This window comes from Anomalospiza imberbis, chromosome 9, assembly GCF_031753505.1.
Source record: "Anomalospiza imberbis isolate Cuckoo-Finch-1a 21T00152 chromosome 9, ASM3175350v1, whole genome shotgun sequence".
In the NCBI taxonomy this organism is placed as follows: Eukaryota; Metazoa; Chordata; class Aves; order Passeriformes; family Viduidae; genus Anomalospiza; species Anomalospiza imberbis.
The window spans coordinates 22,562,355-22,583,386 of NC_089689.1; the positions used below are offsets into that span (position 1 = coordinate 22,562,355).

Sequence of the window (21,032 nt, forward strand, 5' to 3'; positions counted from 1 at the left end):
GAGCTGCTCACCTGGTAGGGGCTGCACCTCAAAATCCCTCACTGCTGCTCGAATGGAGAACATTCCATGGTGCACAGCAAAGCCATAGTAGAGGCAGAACAAAGCAGAGGTGGGAAAATGGGCACCAGCTTGAAGATCTGCTGAATTTAAAGGCTTAGCCCTCCCCTGAATAAACAGTGAGCTGGGAGGGAAAAGGATTTTTAGGAAGAAAAACTAATTTGCACTTGGGCTGCAGGTGGGGCTGCAGTGAGACTCCTTCCGCCCCCTGCATCATGGTCTCACTCCCCATGAAACACAGCACAGGGAGAGCTGACTGGGGTGCAGCTGCTTCCAGTGATACTGGAATTGCCCGTACGGATAAAACCAGGCACTTAATGGCATTGCACATCACAGAGGTGCTGCCAAAACCACTGTCATGGGTGCCCTGAGCAGCCCACGGCCGAGTTCCCACCGTATCCCCGGTGCCCTCTGGCAGCTTTGGCCGGGGCTGCCTGGTCTTGTGAGCTGTGAGCTCAGCGCCCTGGGACTGCGATGCTGCCCCAGGCTCAGGAAACAGCCACTCTCCAGCCATCCTCCATCCCTGCCTTGTCCCAGCCCTTTTATCTGCCGGGGACAGGGAAGTCCCCAGGGCTGGGTTGCTCTCATCCGCCTTCAAAGCCCGGCTCGGCCCGGGGCTGACTCAGCTCCCCGTGGCTCTTTGCACCAGGACTGGGGCTTGGCCAATGTCCAGTCAGCTCCCGACATCCATCCTTGGAGCCAGGGTGCACAAGAGCTGGAAGGGCAGGGGTCTGGGATGCCCTCCAAAGCGGGTCTGCAACCCAGCTGTGCTGGTGATGGGGTGTTGGTGAGCCCTTGTGTCCGACAAACTGCTCCTGAGGGATGTTCAGCTTTGCTCCAGGGCCTCCCCTGCCGCAATTCTTGCTTTTTTTGCACCTTTTTGCACCTAGAGGATCCTGCAGGAGAAGGCTCACAGCCAAAGGGGGAATTTGAGGATGTTTTTCCCTTCCTTTTGAAGGTGGTCATCTTGCTGCTTTCCCAGCTCTCAGCCTCAAGCAGGGCAGAGGAGCCTTGCAGGGCAGGCTGCCAAAACCCAGCACCGTCTCCTCAAAGACTTATATTTTAATTTTTTCTTTTAAGCCCCAGAGAAATCCTCTTCCCATTGGTTTCTCCACCGTTCTGTCCCCTCCTCCTCCTGCCCCTGTTGTGCCAGGAGCAGAGCCCGCTGCAGCACAGGCTGCAGGGAAAGGCGCTTCCCTTTGAAGTTGCTTAACGAGGCAACCCAGCTAATTGCTTCCTAATTGCGTTTTTATCCTTGGAAGGGAGGCAGCCTTTGATTTCTCCTCTGACGGGTGAGGGGAAGGCAGCTTCTCTGTGCCACCAGCCCCAGGGGTGTTTCTTCTGGCTCTGTGTGTCAGCACAGGGCAGGGGGGATGGGGTGTGAGTTATCCCTCACCTTCTCTGTGCTTCCCTTCTGCCTCGCTGGAGGCCACAAAGAGCCCGTGGCCTTTTCCTGTCAGGACATGGTAGGATAAGGCACACTGGTCCGGGCACAGGTGATCTTTTAGTGCCTCTTCAGGCAGCTAAGGATATGATCTGCCCAAGCACTAATCGGGCTTAGGATGGGGAGGTGATGCTCAGGGATGGAGGGTACTGCAGCAACTGGCAGCGAGATGAGAGCTGCTGTGGAAGGGGAAGAAATCCTAGTTTCACAAGCAGCAAAAAGTTCAGATCCTGTCGAACACAGTGGGCAAGGGTTTCCTGTGTGCCTGGTGATGCCCACGGGCCCTCAGGCTAGGAGGGGTTGAGCAGCTCTGTGAGGACTCACTTGAAATGGGTTTTGGTCCAGCCTCGCTGTTGGGATGGACCATGGGCTCTGCTGACCTGGGTATGAGCCCTGCTCTGTTTGTTTGAAAAGAAATCAAACAAAACCAAAACCTTGATGGTCTCATATATTTGCACAGAGCCTCAAAAGCTTGCAGGGATCTAAAGGCACTTCCTAATGGCACTAAGCTGAAAAAGCTGAGAATTTTTTGTGCCCATATAAAGCCAGGAGTTAATGAGATTACAGGAAAAAATTCCCAGGCAGCAGAGCCAAAATATTATAATAACGCTTTCTTCTGGGGCCAGCATCACCCAGCCTTGGCAGCTGCCAGTCCTGGCAGGGAGCACCTCCTCCTCCAGGCACTGCAGAGGGAGAAGACCACGCTGTGGTGGGAGCAAGGCAGCCCCTGGATCTCCCTTCTTTCCCAGAGTGTCTCCCAAATGCTGCCGTGCTGCTCTGGCACAGGTGATGCTCCCAATGGGCCTTCTTAGAATCTGCCCTTAGTGCAGCATTGGGCAGGGGATGGGGTCAGAACGACCCTGGAGATGCTAGGAAGCCTTTTTAGGGGCTTCCCAAAGTTTCTCCAGCCCCAGAGAGGTCCCAGGTGTGGGGGGAGCCCATGTGTGCTTACCTTGGGCCATGTGGACCAAGTCACTGTAGAGAGCTGGAGGGATGAGGGGTGTGGGGAGCTCCTGGAGGTACCACTTCAGGGCATCTGCCAGTGTCTGAGCCTCGTACAGGTCCATGTCCACAGCTGAGGCATCTGGAGGGAGAGAGACACAGGAAACCTTGAGCCCATGGTTCTTCCCCTCTGGCACAGAGCTCAGAGCTCTTCCATCCCTGTGGGCCTTCCTGCAGACATGGGGGCTGATTTCTGTGCCCGTGCCCCCATCTCCCCAGTGGGGCAGTGCATGATTTCACTGCCACCACTCCCCCAGCAAATATTTCTGTCCCAATTTCCACTGACCCCGAGTTCCACGTGCCCAAGGAGAGCACGAGGCAGCATCTCTGCTCTGAGTAAACTGTACATCCAATGCATGGGACAGGGAGCCTCACCATTCCACTGGGGTCCCACTGCAGGATAGGACCCATGGGAAGAACTGAGCAGCTGCCCCAGGAACCTTCCAGTTTTCAGGGCCAGGTGCCATGTGCCAACCCCAGCCCAGCAGGAACTGCTTGGAGAATGCATCCATGGAATGGGGTCATGGTTCCCAGGCAATTCAAGTTGCTGAAGGCCCATGTGACCCCCAGTGATCCCAAAATGCTGTGAATGTGCCCCAGTTGGCATCACTTCTCCCAGCCCTGAAAGGTGGCTGCCCTGGGGAGGTGGTGATGGGTGCTCCAGGAATGGGGGACAGCACAAAGGAAGCCACACAGCGTGGGCTCAGGGACTCAGGGGTCCTGGGGTCAGGACAGAGGCAGTGCTGGGAGCAGAAATATCCCGTGGCCTGTCAGGAGTCAGAGGGTGGGATGTGTCTGTCTGAGCCCCATGGCCAGGCCAGCACAGGGACATTGCTTCACCATGGTCCAGAGGGAAGAAGCCTTTCAGCATCCTTTGGTATTGCCTCATGTGTTTGTCTTGGAGGTTTCCCATCCTGGCTGGGCTGGGTGGTGGCTGTCTGGAGGGTGATGGTGCCTTTTGCAAAGATCTGAAGGTTTCAAAATCTGGCTTTGGTTCAAACTGGACCCAAATGCAATGTTTTGAAATTCTTTTTCTTGGAGACTTTGGAGGGTGAGGGGTACAGGAGGTTGGGAATAATTTAAAAAATGAACATATTTGAGATGGTCTGAAATGGTTAATTTAAAAAAAGAAAATCAAATGTATCATTTCCTTAAAGATGCTTTGAAGGCCCCACATGGCCTGGAATGACAAAAAAGACTGTGGGCTTGCCCTGCTCTGAGCCCCCTTCCGCTCCCCTCACTGGGTCTTTACCCCCTGATGCAGCTTCACTGAAATTGGAGCCATTCTGGGAGATGTTCCATCTCCCAGGCTAGCATTTTCCAGCAGAAAATGTTGTGAGCCTCCAACCACTCCAGCTGTGCTTCCTTCTGGGGCAATAAACCCAAAAGAGGGAAGAAACACTCTTTCCTAGGGCAAGGCTTTAGAGGCACACATTTAGCAGGGCTGGGATGGGGAACAGCTGGGAAAAGCTGTTTTTGAGCACCTTGACCTTGATCTCCTCTTGATGGAGTGCCCCTGCTGTGCACCAGGCAGCCTGGGAGCCTGCCTGCATGGGAACACCAAGCTGTAGTGGGTCCCTTATGGCCAGTGCCTTCCATTTGGCTCCCAGACGGAGAGAAAACAGATTGGCCAATGCCCGAAGGGCAGCCTTTAACCCAGCCATTGGAGACGCTACCTCATGGTCAGGAGCTGGGAGCTGTGTCCCGGGGCAGCGTGCAGACAGCCGGGACAGATGCCACCACGCTGGGGTAGGCAGCCATCCAGCGTGGCCAAATGTGACCCAGGGCAAATGGGGTGTTGCCCTTCTGGCACCCCAGGAAACCACAGCATTGTCCCATGGACCACTCTGCCCTTGGCATCCTCAAGGTGGGCAGGGCAGGGCAGGCAGGGCAGGGCCACCTGCACCCTGGCCCCTTTCTGGTTCATGCTCCCATCTCCCAGCCACACTTCTGGACCTTCTTGGCTGGCCAGAAGGGTTATTTCTGCCAGGCTTTGTGGGGGCATGGCAGTCAGCTCCCCATTTTTGGTAGAACATGCCCTGGAGCTGTGAGGTGGCAGGTTGTCTCGAGCTGGGCAGGTGGAGGAGAGTGGGGTCAGGGATCCCACAAGATGCTCCAACACCTGCTTTTGGCTGAATACTCATAGCGCATGGCTAAACCCAGGCATGCTGCTGGGGGGTCCCAGGGTCCCATTGTACTGCAGAGAGCTTTTCCCATCAGTGGAATGCACCAAGCAAATCCCAAAGCCCTTCCCACCCGCCACAAGGGTTTCTGCAGGGACCTGTCACTCGCCTTAAGGATGCTGGCACGGATTGAGGAGAGCAGCCACAAGCTGTTCCTGTGCGGGGAAGGGGCCGCTGCCGGGCGCTGGCCCCAGGCGATCAGCCCCGGGCTCCACCGTGGCCTAATTAGCTTGTTTGCCTCGTTAGGCAGGAGCCTGGGGGGTGTTCAAAGGAAAGGCTCAGCCGGTTTCAAAGCGAGATTCAAAAGCATCTTTACACCCAGAGAGAGGCGTGACTGGGAGACCAGCGGGATTCACACCGCGCTGACAGAGACTGATTGCTGACGGCACCGTTCTCCGTGGCACGTCGACTAGAAGTAGCCATTGCCCTGTTGTCCCCATCCTCCTGGAAATGCAGTGGCATCCTCCTGCCCCAGGAGGAGTTCTCCTGCCCCAGGAGCTGCCCTGGTGAGCTGGGCTCCCCATCAGGCTGAGAGCACAACGAGGGATGCTCCGAGCTCTTCCCCGGCACCGGCTGTGTCCCGGCAGCTTGGGGAGGCTCAGCCGGCAGCTGGGGAAGGGTTAACCCCGGAGCCTTCCCAGACAATTACCACCGGCCTGACCCCACGGATGCTGCTCTCTTCTTATCTGAGGGAAATGATAACCAGCTATAAGAAGTTAATGAAGCTGCAGGATGAGTCAATGCTCTCCTGCTGCTCTCCAGATGTTCCCATCCTTTCCCCAGGGGAATGATGGAGGAATGACGGAGGGATTCCATCTGCCTGCCATAAATAGGAGGAAAACACCCCAAAACCCCAGCCTCGACCCCATACCAACCCCCTCCAACACAGAACCTGCTTGCTGACCTGCTGGCAGAGCAAGCATCTGGGGATGAGTGACAAGCATGCCTTGGCCATGGAGGGGTGAAAAGCATGAATACATTTTGGAATGTGGGGACAGGGTGCGTGGGATGACCACTGGCCCAGAGGGAAGGACTCCCAGCCTCTTCCCACTGGGATTCCAGACCCCACATCCCAGCGGAGGCAGAAAGGTGCTGGAGCTTTGGGCTGAGTCAGGCTGGGCAGGAAACTCCAGGACCTCTCCCGCAGCTGCAGCCGGCCGGGGAGGTGTGAGTAAGCCCGAGTTTCGGTAAATGCGGAGGATGTTTAGCCACGAGGGGTTGTGGGGGGGGTGGGGTCTGTTTTGAAGGAGAGGCTTGAGTCGGTCCTGATAACCAGCTGTCCCCCTGCATGTGGCCACAGGTGACAGCTGCTCCCACAGCCCTGAGGAGCTCATGGGTGACAGGGTGCAGACCCTGCCCAGCACCCAGGACCCCCTCCCAGCAGGGAGTCCAGCAGGCTGAGCTGGACCTTGGCCACCGAGCGCTGCTGCAGTGAGATGGGCTCAGGTGTGTGGTCCCTGTGACAGAGGGGCACCCAAACCACCCTGGGGCTGACTGAAATACCGACCTGGGAGTTTCCCAACCCCTTCCAGGCCTTTTAGTTTTAGCTATCAGTGGGTGCTAGAGAGATGTCCTCGCTGTCCAGTTGTGGGGGCTGTACGTTCCCATCCGCACAGATGCTGACCAGGGACTCGAGCTCCTGGGCATCCCACAGTGAGGGTTTACTGGCAAACTATGCACCAAATCAGGGAATATTTCCCAGCTTTGACTCAGCATCATTGTAACATCTCCCAGCCAGCCTGCTGGTACCTTGTGCTGGGGACTTGGCAGCTGCCAGGACACCCCCTGCCCATGCACAGGAGCTCCTGCCAGCTCCAAACACTCTCCCAGCTGGGTTTCATCCCACCGTACCCTTGGCTTGCACTCAGCCAGGGTAGGGGTGCTGGGATCCCCTTTGAGGGTGCCCTCTGAGACTGCCTTCCCCCACCTCACCTTCCCTAAGGCAATCCCCTTCCTCAGTTTTCCCAGCAGCTATGGGAGGGGATGGCAAAAACTCACCCCCAGTTCTCCCTGATGGGTCTGGCAGGGATGTCTCTGCTGCTGCCGTTTATTTACCCTTCTTTCATCACCACCAAATATAAGAGATGAGCTCATGCCTCTCGCCAGGCTCTGACGACACGGGGTTTATTTCCACTGCAGGTATAAATAAAAAGCAGTGCCGCAGGCACCGGGGCGCCTCACGCTCGAGAGGAAAGTCATCCTGGTGGAATGAGCTTGGCCAGGGGAAACCAGAGCCCTTGGGGGCCTCCGATCCCCTGTGGCATCCCAGGGATGAGGATGGCGATGCGCTCCCTCCCTGTGCATCCACACCGCGGTGATGGGGGAGCGGCGTGAGGCTCCCCAAGCCGCTCCTCCTTCCCCGACCCTTTCTGCCTAGCAGCAGCTCCTGGCGGCCCCAGCGAAGCCCCGGGACCCACCATGTCTGGCTAATCCCCACCGAGACCTGACCTAATTCCCGGGCACGTGAGCGCGTCTCCAGGCAGACTGCTCCCCGCGCGGGCCGCGCAGCCGAGCGCGCAGGACGGCAGCGCAGCCCGGCACGCCCGGAGACACCGGCTCCAATCCGCCGCGCTCTGCCGCCGCCTTCTCCCTGGCACCCGAGCCGCAGCGGCTCCTGCCTGGCCCTGACAACAGCGGAGTCTCTTCCCATTGCTGCGCTTGTATCTGGGGAAGGGTCTCCGTGTTTACGTCTGCAGCTGGACTCCAGAGCCCGATCAGAGCAGGAGTTATCCAAAGTGAGGGAGGTTTCAGTGCTTCGCAGCCATCCCGGAAGGGTTCGGTCCCACCTGAGCCATAGGGAGCACCCACGGACCTCTGGGGTGAGGTGTCTGTGCTCTGTCCCCCACCAGGGAGGAGGGATAAGGACGCACACCTTCCCTACTCAGTGGTGGCAAAGCACTGCCCAGACATTACACACAGGACTTTGCAGCCATTCCCAAGCCAAACCTCCACAGTCTGGGTCCCTCAGGTCTGAAGGGCTCCAGCACCCACCAGCCCACCCACAGCTCTGCTGCTATCATCCAAAGAATGTCCCAGGTTTCCAGCAGCAGCAGTGAGAAGGCTGCCTGCCACGTCCCAGGCAGAGAGGAGCATGGACAGAACCCTGAGCAAGCCTGGTGGAGGGGAATACATCATGTCTGGGCACTGAAGGGACTCATACACCTCATGTCCCCAGGCACTGTGGACTTAGCGGGTGATTTGCCTCATTCCTCGTGCTACAAACAGCCCCTGAGCTGCACACAGGGGACAGCAGGAGTATGTGAGCTGGAAACTCTTGGGGTCAGTGTGCGGCCCCACACCACAGAAATACCCCAGGGTGTGAAGCAGCTCCCATCCAGGCACTGCAGGGAGTGTTAGGGGCAGCAGGGTGAAACTTTGCTTTATTCCTCTTTTTCAGCCCATACTCTATCCCTGACACTGCAGCAGGGCTCCTGGCTAGCTGATCATCTCCCACCCTTTGGTGAGCTCCCCTCAGCCACCTGTGAAGCTGCAGCTTTTCTTTAAGTCCCTTTTTGGTGCCACCATGTGACTCTGATTTTCATGTTCAGTGATGCTGCATGCCCACCTCGCCTCTCTTAATTGTTCTTGCACCATCTATCATGGAAATACCAAATTTTGATGCACAGGCTCTAGACAACAGTCAGATGCCACTGATCTGCAGAATGTCACCAGTGCCAGGATGGGGACAGACTCAGCTCAGACTGTAGAGCCATGAGGAGCCACTCTGTCCAATGCTGCTGTGAGGATGGGAAACTTTCATCCCAAACCTGGCTGTTGTTCAGCTCAGGGACTGCCCACAGGTAAGATCCCCCACAGTAAGGGCTCTAAAAGGGCCAGGGATGGGGAAAGGGTTCAATCAGCACAACCCAGACCTGTGCCTGTGCTGCCAGCCCCAGGAGGACAGTGTCCACGGGCTCCTAGGGGCAGCCAGGAGCTGACCTGCACAGCTTCTTGTGCCCCAAGGTCCTCCTCTTTCTTCCCTCTGGAAGTTCAGATGCTCTTTCAGTGCAGAAAATGTGCTGAGTTCGCCAACACATTGAGAGATACGGGGATTAGAAAACCAACATCTGAACTTTTCCAGGCCTTGCAGTCTCTAGCAGTTTCCCTGCCGCCACTGCCAAAAACCAGTGGGATTTGGGTATTCACAGGAAAGCTGAAGCCCCTGGTGGGTACCCAGTTTTCCCCCCAGCCAAGACGTGGTTTGGTTCCAGGGGCCACCAGCCCTGGCTCTGATTTCTCCCCATTCCCCAAGATGAAGCTTGTCCTTTGCAGGCAGGCTGCTGGCAGAGATGGGAAGCTGGAGGGGAGAACCACCAGGAGCACGGGAGGAGGGGGGATGTTACTCTGTCTTCTCACACATGGGGCAAGCAAACTCCGATATTCCAGCAGGGCTGTTTTACTCCACTGAATGCAATGAGAGGGTTTGTATGGGAGACAAAGCAGAGATTCTCTCCTGCCCTCCCCAGCCCAGTGTGGGCTCCAGCAGGATCCTGGGGAAGCACCACTGGGTCTGTGCTCTGCAGGAGGTTGTAATAGGAGCAGGCTGCCAAGCTTGGCCTCTGCTGGGATGCTTGACTCCAGCAGGAACGTCATTCCCATCCTGCTGCAGAGCATCCCTCTGGCATGGCTGAGCATCAGCCCCTTCAGCTGAGAGCTAATAAGTGTGAAACTTGTCCTACCCCCTCCCAGCTCAGTGTTGCAGAGCACAAGGGGCAGCCCCCTGCAGTGCCCAATAAAAGATTTTTGTCCCAGAAGTGATGTGGGCTTGGGAGTATCAATTCTCCCAGGGCTGCTGGTGATTTTAAAGGGCTTTCAAATGTTTTGAAAAGCACAATGGCATTTCTCTGACCAGTGCTGGACCCTGCCACAGGAGATGTGCAGACCTGGACAGACCCACCGAGTGCCCAAAGCTCTGGCCAAGCCAGTGAGGTTTGCCCTGGGCTGGGAGGATCTCCTAAGGCTGAGCAGGATTTTGGCAATAGCTGCAGTGGTGCTGCTCTGTGGGGAGCCCTGGTCCTGCCTGGGATGCTGCACCAGCTGCATGGGAAGAACGGAGGACCCATAACTCCCGAGTGCTTGGAAATCAAAACATCCTTCTCATGCTGGTAGTGCTGCCCATGCCCAGCCTAGGCACCAGTGCCCAGGGCAGTCCAGGGGATTGCTCTCGGATGCCTTCACCTCCTCCAGAGCTCAGCCAGTAGATCTGGCCTGGGTTACAAGGCTGTGAAGAAGAGCACCCACTGCTCCGGACTTCCTCAGCCCGCAGCTGGGGGAGAAGAGTGCGGTGGTGGGGTGCCCCCAGCCCCCATCACCTCCGCGGGGAGCACAGCCCTCTTCGGGCAGTGGGGAAGCAGCATCCCTGGGAGCTCTCCTCTCCTCTCCTGCATCCCTCCTTCCCCGCCCGGCGGGACTCGGCTCCCGGTGCGCGGGAAGCGATGAGGTCATGGTGCTTAATATAGCGATTTCATCACAGCCCTTCTCCCCAGCAACACCGCCCGGCTCCCGCCGCCCCGCGGCCGGCAGCGCCCGGGATGCGGTGGGATGCGGGGCCAGCCCGGGGCTGTGTGGGGCCGCCCGTGCCTGGTGTCACAGTGCCGCCCTCTGGGCACCGCGGCCGGAGGATGGGGACGCTCGATGCACCCCCTACCCCCCAAAAAAACCCAGATTTGAGCGGCACGCTGGATCCATCGCGTCCCTCCCTGCCCCGCGCCGTGTGCCATCCTATCCCAGCCGTGGATTTAGAAGCCGGTATGGGGAAATGGTTTTCCCATTCCCCCCCCTCACCCTGCTCATGCCCCTAAGTCCTGCAAACAGCTTTCCATTCTTGTAAATAATGAGCTTTCCCTTTCCTCTTTCTTTTTCCCTATCCGCAAGACGCTTTCTCACTGCCCTGCTTCTCAGATACAAACCCTAGAGATTCAAAAACCCAAGTATTTTTGCTCCCCCCGCACGCTCCCAAAAAATATTCTCCTGAAGGGCCCCTGCCCTGCACCTGCATCACTTTTAGCTGCATCACACGGGGAGAAGAGGGGGGTCCGCATGCAGGCAGGGCCTCACAGAGCTGGGACTAGGGCTCTGGTGATGTTGGTGCCGTAACCCCTCCCTGCCAGGGCAGCATCGCCTCCACAGCCCCCTTCCCTCCCGGGACGCGGCTCTGGACTCACCGGCCAGGAGGGCCTGTTTCAGCTCAGCATCCCCCAGCGCGCCGGGGCCGGACCTGTAGAGCACCTCGCTGTCGAGCCCTGGGACACAGCCGGGAGAGAGGGGTTAGTGCTGAGCCCACCTCCTCCTTCCCGACACGGGGGAGGCAGGAGGGGCCGAGAACACCGCGCTCCCCGCCCTGCCCACGGGGGCTGGGGAGAGGTTTGGCTCTAGCGATGCTCTTGGGGCGCTCTGAAGCGGGCAGAGCTGGTGGCTCTGTGTGCACCCGGGTGTGCCCTGCGGGTGGGGCCGTGGGTCTCCGTACCTTGCTTTTCCAGAGCCTCGATGAGCCTGGCCACGGTCTGCAGCGCCTGCTCGGGCAGGGCGGGGTGCTCGGTGAGCTCTGCCTGCCCGGGGAGTCCTGCGGTGAAAAGAAGGGGAGAAGGGGTTTGGAAATACCTGCCTGCAGGAATTCCACTTTCCTCAGCTGCCCCAGGACAGGATCAAGCTGCTGCTTTGGCACAGCCACAACCAACACTTTGGCTCATGCATGTCTAATTTTGGAGCACTTCTCCCTTTATTTTATCCTCTTTTTGCAATAAGAGTCACCGCTGGGGGCTCAGCTGCTTGTTGAGATGCAAAGACCTGCTCAGGCATGTGCCCTGCCTGTGGGGAGCATCCCATCCTGGGCATGGAGATCCTCCAAGCCAAAACCCCTTCGCCACCTCTGTTCCGACGGCAGTGAGACTGCCCCTCTCATCACCCACAGCCCACCGTGACAGAGGCAGGAGCTGGGGATCCAGACCCATGCCCACCACAGACACTGCAGCTCTCACTGCCCAGGTTCTCTGGTGTGCACAGCAGGGTTGAGCACAGGCCCAGGGAAGACCCAGCCTCAGCCCCTAAAAGCCCTTCAGCAAACAGGGGTCAGCACAAACCCCCATGTGCTGCTCACTCCTGGGTTTTAGACCAAGGACACCTCACTGCAGACCATGGCAGAGAGGAGCAAACCCCTTGGCAGGCAGGAGAGCAGCTGTCCTTACCCCAGGGCATGTTGTATCCATCCATCCCTCTTTATCACCCCAGCCGATAAACCCCTACTGTGTGGGTTAAACCCAATGGAGACCTTGGCAGGGCAGTGCTGGGATTTCTCCCTGCTCTCTCTTTAGTGGCCCTGAGAACCCCAGAGCAGCAGGGGGCAGGGGCTGGCAGGGGCTGCCGCTGGCTGCAGCACACCAGGGCCGCGTGCGACTGCTGCAGCACGGACAGCGTGTGGAAAGGCCAAAATAAATATGACAGGGACTTTGGGCAGGACCATGCTGCCTTCAATCTTTTGCAAAAAACACAACCTGGCTCTAACAGGTAGATGCAGGCTCTGATCTTCACCGTGGTGATGCCCTGGTGCTCCCTGGAGAACAGATAATGATGCAAACCTTCCACTTGTGGGTGGCTGATCCAGTCCCCAGGCATGGCAACAACCCCCAAGCACAGCAAGGGGGTCCCCTCTGCCACCCAGTGAGGGTGTGTTGGTGCCTTGGGTGGGAACAGGAAAGATTTCAGGGTTAAAAGCAAAGTGCATGGTTGGAAGCTCATGCAAAAATGTCCCCACTGCATGAGTTGTGAAAACTGGGCTTTTCCTCCAAATCAGTGGCTTGGGGAAAAGGTGGTAACTGCAAAAAAAAAAAAAAAAAACAACTTTATCCTGACTGGGAATGGCAGGAATGGCCCCAAGCTGTGCCAGGCTGGATCCCAGCATCCTGATGCCCCACTTGATCCCAGCCCCAGGGGAAGTGGAGGTGATGCCTTGTAGCAGTGGTGCTGTCCAGGACAAGTTGGGGGCAAAACAGACAACAAGATCCCCTGGGACTCAGATCTGCTGCAGAGCCATTTTCAGGATGCTATTTAATTAAAAGATGGACCATTCCTCCCTGCAGAGCCAGCCCTGGCTCGAAGGCACGGCTGGGACCTGCAGTGTCTGTCATTCACAGCTTCCTCCATGGCCTGAGCCAGCTCAGGGTCCCTGAGTGGCACCAGGGCTAAGTGAGAACTGAGGCCGCTCAGGGGTGGGGGGAATGGGGTACGCTGCTGTCGCAGAAATATAAATTTGGATGCTTTTTTTGCCAGAAAAACATCCCTCAATCCTCTATCTGGAAATGGAATCAATATGGGAAGAATTAAAACAAAACAAAAAAAAAAACACAAAAAAAAAAAAACAACTCACCAAACTAAAAAAACACAAAACAAAAAATCCCAAACCAAAACAAAAGTACCTTCTCTCCCCAGAGGATCTTGGAGATTTTTACTCGAAGAGGAAGCCTCTGAGCTGGGAGGTTTGGGTTTTAACTGACACAAAATGGCACACGCTGCTCCTGTGCTGCAGAAAGACGTGGTTGTGGGACAAAACGTCCCCTAGTGAATTGCCTGTACACCCTGGCACTCCAGGGAGGGGCATCCCATGGCACAGCACTGGGAAGGCAGCACCCAGTGTCCCCCTGGACAGCAGGGCTGGACACCTGGCCATGGCCACAGCACGTCCTGCAGACGGCAGCGCCCTTCCCACCTACCCCAAAACCTGGCATTAGGGCTTTTTTCTCTACTAAAAACTATGGATTTTACATTTTAAAAATCTTGTTATGCTTTCACCTGAGTGCATGCAGGGCTGGGGTGCCTACACTGAGACCTTCCTCATGTGCCAGGCCCTCCGGCCAGGATGCGCTTCCTGCTGCGGACATTCCTCGATTTGCAGGGAATCTCCACATCCCCAGCACCTGTGGGCAGGGGTCCCTGGGCACATTTCCCTCTGAGAGGAGCCTGTGGCACCCCCTGTGTGAGGAACAAGAAGGTGGTTTCACCTTCTCTAGCGAGCAGGGCTGGAGAGCCCAGGGGTCTGCTCCTGTCTGCCCCGAAATCTCCACACAGCTCTGAGTTTTCCAGGACTCTGCCTGCTGAACACACAGAGGGCTCACCACTGAGCTGGACTGGGCAGGGGGCTCAAACCCCTCGTCTGGCAGGATAAACACCCCCAAAAAGCGGCCTCCACCCTCCTGCAAATCCAGCACGTAGCTGCACACGGAGCCTCACCAGTGCTGCTGGGACTGCGGCTGCCTTGGCGCACTGGTCGGGGAGGAGCACCTGCATTTTGGTGAGGGGAGGTGTGGGGGGGCCCAGCATCCTTCCCAAGTGGTTGTGGGGCTGCACGTCAGGAGCTGCATGGCAACCCCACACGTGGACATGGATGGTGCCGTGCTCAGCCCAGGAGCCAGGTGGTCCCCACCTCAAAGCACTGTGACAAGGGGGTCCTGAACCGTATTTTGAAGGGAGACAGACTCCTCATCAGAGTGCCCCTCTAAACCCAGACCAAGCACGGGGGCTGCTCCTTTGGTTACCACACTGGTCCCAAACTGGGATAGGAGGGTGTCTGAGGTGCCAGACCAGCAGCTGGGCAGGTTTTCCTGCCAGGGCTGAAGGCAATGCTTCTCTCCCAGCCCCAGGCCAGCACCGACAGCCATTTCTGCTCCAAACATCCTGAGCAGGAGAGCACCATGGCTTTGACTGGGGTCACTGGGATGTGCCTGGCTGGAAGGGGGGGATTCTTACTTTGGTTTTATTTTTTTAGCTTGTGTACACTGTGCACATGCTGCGAAATCTCTCCTGGCCCCCAACGCACTTGGCCACGGTGAGTGGCGAGGGCAGAGCCGCTGCATGAGCTCGGCAGATCCAGGCAGAGAAATGGCCGCAGGCCCCTGTGCCAGGAAGGGTCCTGCCAAGTGTCCCCCCAGGGCTCTGCTGCAGCTCCCAGGGACAGCGGAGCCCCCCAGGGACTGACCACACTGCTTGCCAGGATTGTCCCCTGTCCCAGCTTGCACAAAGTGACAGTGAGGCTGGGAGCTGGCCGAGGGCCAGCACTCGCCCGGGCACTGAGAGCAGCCTGAATCAGGTGCCGCAGTGGTGGGGAGAGGAGCAGTTGGAGAAAAGGTCCCTGGGGACCACCATGGGGCTTTCTGCTCCTCTCTGAGGAGCCAAAGAGGCCTTGCATCTTCTCCTGTGCTCTCAGGGATGTGGATCTCCTTGGACACCCCATGCCAGCACGGCAGCCAGCCTGGGATGCTGGTGAGGAGCAATCCCTGCCGCATGTTTGGCTGGGGGTAGTGACACTCTGGGCATCCCCTGCCCCTCCTGAGGCTGCCTCAATACACCAGGGCAGATAATTCCCAGGAAAACTTCTTTTTCTGGGGCTGGATCCCCATCCCGAGCGTGGTTTCCCACTAAGCCACCTCAGCTGCAAGCGTCCACCCCGGCTCCACACCACCCTCACCATCTTGCAGGGGACACCCACCCGTGGGCTCCCACCTTCCTGCTCCCCTCGCACTCACCCCAGGGCGTGGGGGTCCCAGCGGGTGGCAGGGGCAAGGGCCGTGGCCTGGCCTTGGTGGCAGTGGCGGCGATGCGGGTGGGACCCAGGTACTCCACGTAGGTGCCGGGGAAGTCTCCGCGCTCCTTGGTGCGCTCGTTGACGCCGTGCAGCCACCCCTGGGGGTTGCGCTCGTCCCCGTCCTTGTAGCTGGGGCTGCTGAGCAGCCCGGCCCTGCTGACCGTCAGCACATCCCCGGGGCACAGGGCCAGGTCCTCCTCCCGGTCCTTCTGGTACTCGTAGAGAGCCCGGTACTGCAGCCCGTCCGAGGAGGCCATGGCGGCGGCGTGGCGTGCTCACACCGGCCGCGGCCAGCCGGGCATCGGGGCCCGGGGTGGCCGCACGGGGCAGCTGTGGCTGGGCTTGGGCACTGTGGGGTTGGGAGCGCTCCCTTCCCTGCACACACGCGATGAAAACCTCAGTGATGGAAAATCTGCGAGTTGGAGAGCGGCTGCTCACCCTCCAACCCCAAAACTGCTCTGGAGCCACACCAGCGCCTGGGACTCGTTGGCGCAGGTGTGGGTAAGGAGCTGTTTCTTCACCGAGGCAAATGGAGGGGAGCGAATGAGGCTGTTGGGGGTAGAGGGGACAATCGTGGGTCCTCGTTAGCCTGGCTTCATCCGCACCGTGCTGGGGACATCCCTCCTCTGCCGGGGAGAAAGGCAGCGCGTTAGTGACCAAACCTCTGCCTTGACCCCAACGTCGTGCCCGTCCCCCATCCCAACCTCCCGGCACCAGGGACAGCCCAGCGGCTCGATCGGCTCCAGCTTCCCAGGGAGCTCCCGCCAGCAGGGCTCGGCCACTGCACGCAAGGAAAGTACCGGCAAGAGTCTGGAAAGTAGGGCAAGAGATCACGCCACGGGTTTTTAAAATAGACATATGTGCTGAGAAACCTCCTGCCGCACGCAGCTCCCCTCCGGCAGCTCCAGGCTGGCACTGCTGCACGGAGCTGGCAAATGAAGATGTAGGTTTTTCATATGGGTTTGGTTCTGGGTTTTTTCCTTTTTTTTTTTTTTTTTTTTTTTTTTTTTTTTTCCTATTTTTTTGGTGCATTTTTATATATTCCTCCAACAGTGACATCATCCCTAGGGGGAAAGACTGTAGTGCTGCCGACCCACTGTCCCCCAGCTTCCAGCAGGACCCCGTGGAACAGGGATGGAGGGATGATGAGCAGCATCCGTCTGTCTGTCCAGCCATCCACCCGCCTCCCAGAGCCCTCCCGCCGCCCCTCCAGCCTTACCGGGCGCGGTGGCTCCACGGGCGGGAGCAGAGAAGGGGAGCGGAGCGGAGCCGGCTCCCGGCCCCGCCGAGCCGCGCTCCGGCGGTGATGTCAGCGTCCCTCCTCCTCCTCCTCCTCCTCCTCCCGCTCGGTAGCCGGGCGGCCCCCCCGCCGCAGCGCGTCGGGGGGCGGGGGGCACCCGGCTCCCGAGCAGGAGGAGGGAGAATTGTAGGAGTAGGTGGATGACTTCATTCCCAGATGCAGCATCTCTGCTCCCAAATTGCATCCGCTGGAGGATGGAGATCTCCCGTCTGTGGGTCTCTATCCATCCTCAGGGGTGCTAAAGGACAGGAGAGGACCAGCACCCCATGGACACCAGCTCTCCCTGTGCACTCACACAGAATCCCATCCCTTAACCAGGCTAAAAAACACGCACAGGACAGGTAGGAGACGTCATGGAGAATCCCAGCTCAGGGATGCTCTGGTTCCTCACTCTCCTCCTGAGCTTGGACAAGCTATCCCAGTATTTGTCTGTCTGTGAGGCACAGGGAGGTGGATGTGATGCTCCCAAAGGCTTGCTTTGGTTGGTGGTTTTTTTTTTTTTTTTCCTAAATCCTTGCTTCTCATGCTGACTTCTCTGAAATGGTTGTGGCTCCTTGTCTTTGCTGCAGGTTGGACATCCTAAAAATAGATGGTACCTAAAACACGGGCTCTGGGAAGTGCACGCTGGCTGAATCCAAGCCACTGCAGGCAGCAGTGCAGGGGTGGCATGAAGTCCAAGGAGGAATACCAGGTTCTGGGAAAACTGAGGAAATGGACACAGAGGCCAGCAGAGCAGTGCAGGAGATGCATGACCCTTCTCATCCATAATTTCAGCAACCCCCCCTCCTTTCCCTATAGTGCATGGCCTGATGGTGCAGGGCAGTAGCATCCTGGGGGATTCCTCCTCAGCTGCACTTCCTTGGGCAGCACACAGCCCCCATTGCCGCACTCCCCAGCTGGATCCAGCCCAGCTGCTGGTCCTTAGGGATTAAAAGGGAATTTTGTCTCCCTCATCCCATTTCTGCTGGCACTATGCTGCTGTCACTGCTGGTGGGACAGGGTCAGAGTTGGCTGTGAACAGCCAGGTGCTGCCCTCCCCACAGTCATGTTTCCCCAGTCATGTTCCCTGTGCCCCACCAGGGGTGAAGAAGTTTTGCTGAGTCTCTGAAGCCCTGCCTGGTCTCCCCAGCGTGTCCCACAGGGCTGTGAAGTCAGCCAGGCTGAGCACAGCACCAGTGCTCGGGGGCTGCCTGCGGAAAGGCAAGGAGGTGTTTCCCTGCTGGGACAGGAGCGGAGCTGGGGAGGCTGGTGGGTACATCACCATCCAGTGTCACCACCCATCCTGTCCCAGGTTCAATCCAATGTACAGGCCAGGAATCAATGCAGTCCTGCAGCTCAGGGGCAGGGGAACAACCTGGCATGACACCCCTCACCTCCCCTTCCCAGGATGCTGAGTGGGATCCCTCCTGCCCAGTGCAGGTATCTTTCCCTCCTGATGCACCCTTGAAGCCCCAAACACAAGGGCACCATTTCCTGCTGGAGCCAAGTTCCACTGCCCCCAGTCCTGCAAGGGTTGGGTGGGGCTGAGCATCCCCCCAGCTCTTCCTGGCTCCGTGCTGTCCCAAGAAGCCCCAGAGCACCCCTTACACGCCCTTCCAGCTGCACTGCACCAAGATCATTCCCAAAATTCTGCACTCCGGGCTGCCCCTCACCCTGTGTCACCCCTACCTGGTTAACTTAAACCCCCACACTACTCCAGGCCAGAGTTTGGCACATCCCCCAAGGTGGGCAGAGGGCCCTCAGAAAGCACCCTGTGAAGGCTGCAAGAGGTGCTCCAGGCCTTCAATCCAGGCTATTGATTGAGCCAGAGGAGCTGCTTGTCAGGCCCTGATTAATCCACCCTCGGATTAACGAGCAGCACTCATGGCAATGAGAGCTTTGCCGTGGCTTGCCTGGCCTTGGCTGTTCTGTGGAGAGAGCAGGAGGAGCTGTCCTTGCTCCCTGTACCCCACAGCTCCCTTCAGGCTGCCCTTTGCTCCCTGTCTGGGCAGCCCAGGATGGCTCTGTGAGGAGGAGAGCGATGTCTCCTCCCTGGGGTCCCTATGCCCTTCTGCAGCTTCTCTCCTCCCCTGGCTGGAGGGATAACCCTTGGTGGGAGCATCTCCAGGGAATGCTCAGCATCCACCTTGCCTGCCTATCCTGGCCCTTCCAAAGTGACAGGGGTCCCACTGCTCCCCTCTTTGCTTTTGGGGGCTGCCATGCTCACGTCCAGGGAAGTTGGCCACATGGCTGTGAATAAATAGAGCAGAAATAGAGCTGTTAACATGCCCGGCTGGAGAAAGTGAGGCTGCAGAACTGGGGATGAGCCCTTCCAAGGCAGAAAAAACATAGAGAAAAGGTTTTTGATTTCCTTTGACATTTCAGAGTTGACTTTTTTGGTATCACCACTGTTTCCTCAATTCGGAATGGGCCTTTCTTTGCTTTCTCTTTAGGAACAGGAAAACTCACGGTCTCTTGGTTTTCTTCCCAGGTGCTCAGCATTGAGCTCTGGCTTCTGTGGATTTTGGTTTAGGGAGAGCCAAGTGCCTTTTCAAACAGCTTCCCAGTGGGGCATCCATGGACAACCTCTCGCCACTTGCTCTCACAGCCGAGCCCTGCCACCACCACCAAACTGCCTGCTGGGCTGGGGCTACCCGAGCATGGGGAGGGAGAGGCTGGAGAAAACCCGAGGGACATACGGAAAGACTGGAGGTGCTGCTGGGGCTCTCCCCTGCCTCTCTGCAGGGCTGGAGCTTCACAGCAGGGCAGCAGCCAGGAGCTGCTGGAGGGGGTGCGGGCAGGGCACCCCAGCGTGGCACCAGGGACACAGGGCCCCTCAATGCCACCTCTCCGGGCACAGCACACCCCAGGAGCAGAGCTGGGCCAGGTCCCACACCCGACCTGGGGAGAAAGCTCCAGCACCCTCCCAGCCATCGCGGCCCGCAGCAGCCCCGGAGCGGCGGCGCTCGGGCACGGAGCTGTCCTGGTGCGACCCCTGCGCATCCCCGAGCCCGCCCGGCTCGGCTTTACGGCAGCCGCCGCCTCGGCGTGGCCCTCGGTAATTAATGCAAGAGGGATCTGCCGGCCTGGACACGCGTGGGGAACAAGGGAATGGCATCTGGAGGGGTGGGCAGGCAGCGGCAGGCTCGGGGGCTGGCTGGGGGCGACATACACGGAGGAAGCCCAGCCCGGTACAAAGCAGGGACGCTGTCATCGAGCCCCTCGGTGGCTGCGTTATTAGCACACAGCTGGGACAGCACCGCGATTAACATCGGCTGCGTGCGGCACAGGGACAGATCCTCCCCTGAGGGACACACGCAGGGCGAGGCACTGCTGGGACACACTGGCAGGCCCCCTTATCACCCCTGGATTTACACCCCGGGACACACATAGCAGAGGTCGCAGCACCAGATGGGGCAGCTCCTGCTCTTGGGACTCAAGTCGTGGTTTTGCACATAGCCACAGAAATGAGGAGGATTCCCCCGGAAGCGGGAGCTGCAGCCACAGGGAAATCAGTGTGGTCTCACTGCCTGGTCCCTAACCCAAGGTGGGGGAATCGGGATTTCCCCAGCTCTCCAGCCAAAATGCTTTGACTCCTTTCGAAGCTGAGAACCGAAATATTTCAAGACATCAAAAACTTTTGGCTGATGCAGATATTTATTTCTCTGCATCAGGAGGTGGGAAGTGATGAATTCAGCACAAATCAGCAACATTCAGTAACTTCCATCTGCAAATCCAAAGTCGGGTTCATCGCTGGCACATTGCAGTGTGTCCATCCATCCTGACTGCCCAGGTGTCTGGGTGCTGGACAGACAGCTGGGTAGACGCTGCCAGCCCAAAACAGACATGGGAAAGCCCTTTGCAAAGGACTCCCCTGGCTGAGGATTTCCCAAAATCCTGTCAGTCACAGACTTGGCTGGTCTCCACGGCTGGTGATGCCTTCGGCTTCGTACCCAGTACTTTACCAGGAGGGAAATGGGCCACTTCTCAGCTCTCAGTGTCCCAGGGACAGGCTGCTTGGAGGAGCTTTGCTGCCCCTGCCCTGATGAGAGGCATCCCCATGCTCCAGGGAAGAGGAGGCTGAGGATCCAGCTGGCCTGTGGGAGAGGATGGGGACAGTCGGGATAATGGCGTGGCTTTGCTGGGTAGCAAGGACATGAGAATGTCACTGGACTTGTCCTTCTGTGGTCAGGTCAGGCCTTCCCAGAGAACCAGAAAATCCAGCTCCCTGGAAAATCCTGGCTCCCTCATGGGGCTCAGGTGGGGGATGCTGGGGAGCAGCCGAACCCCAGGCTGCAGCACCAGGCACTGGAGGAGGTGAGGAGAACAGTCCATAGCTTGTCCTCATTTTTCCCCTGTGGCTGGCAATGATTGGGAAGTACTCAAGTATTTGCCAAAAATTATTTTTGGGGTGGAGGATTGTGTGCAGCAAACAGGGCTGGGCTGGGATGGGGCAACTTTTGGGAGGGGGCAATATGAGAGTGGGTTTAGGAG

The 21,032-nt window shown here is 58.1% G+C and overlaps 1 protein-coding gene and 1 long non-coding RNA gene across 2 annotated transcripts in view; one reads left to right on the forward strand and one right to left on the reverse strand.

The window, feature by feature from the left end:
* The window catches only part of PIK3R3 (phosphoinositide-3-kinase regulatory subunit 3), a 77,030-nt gene extending 61,475 nt beyond the window's left edge, over positions 1 to 15,555 (reverse strand). Inside the window, exons 1-4 of the mRNA XM_068198614.1 lie at positions 15,201 to 15,555; positions 11,153 to 11,248; positions 10,851 to 10,928; positions 2,454 to 2,585 (exon numbers count right to left, since the gene is read on the reverse strand). Of these exons, the coding sequence (XP_068054715.1) occupies positions 2,454 to 2,585; positions 10,851 to 10,928; positions 11,153 to 11,248; positions 15,201 to 15,516 (622 nt within the window). The 5' untranslated portion in view covers positions 15,517 to 15,555. The remainder of the gene's footprint in view (positions 1 to 2,453; positions 2,586 to 10,850; positions 10,929 to 11,152; positions 11,249 to 15,200) is intronic.
* On the forward strand, positions 7,427 to 8,768 carry LOC137478669 (uncharacterized). Its single transcript, XR_011001727.1, has 3 exons — positions 7,427 to 7,879; positions 8,084 to 8,146; positions 8,313 to 8,768. It is a non-coding gene; the product is annotated as an uncharacterized lncRNA (long non-coding RNA).
* Positions 15,556 to 21,032: the final 5,477 nt, after the last annotated feature.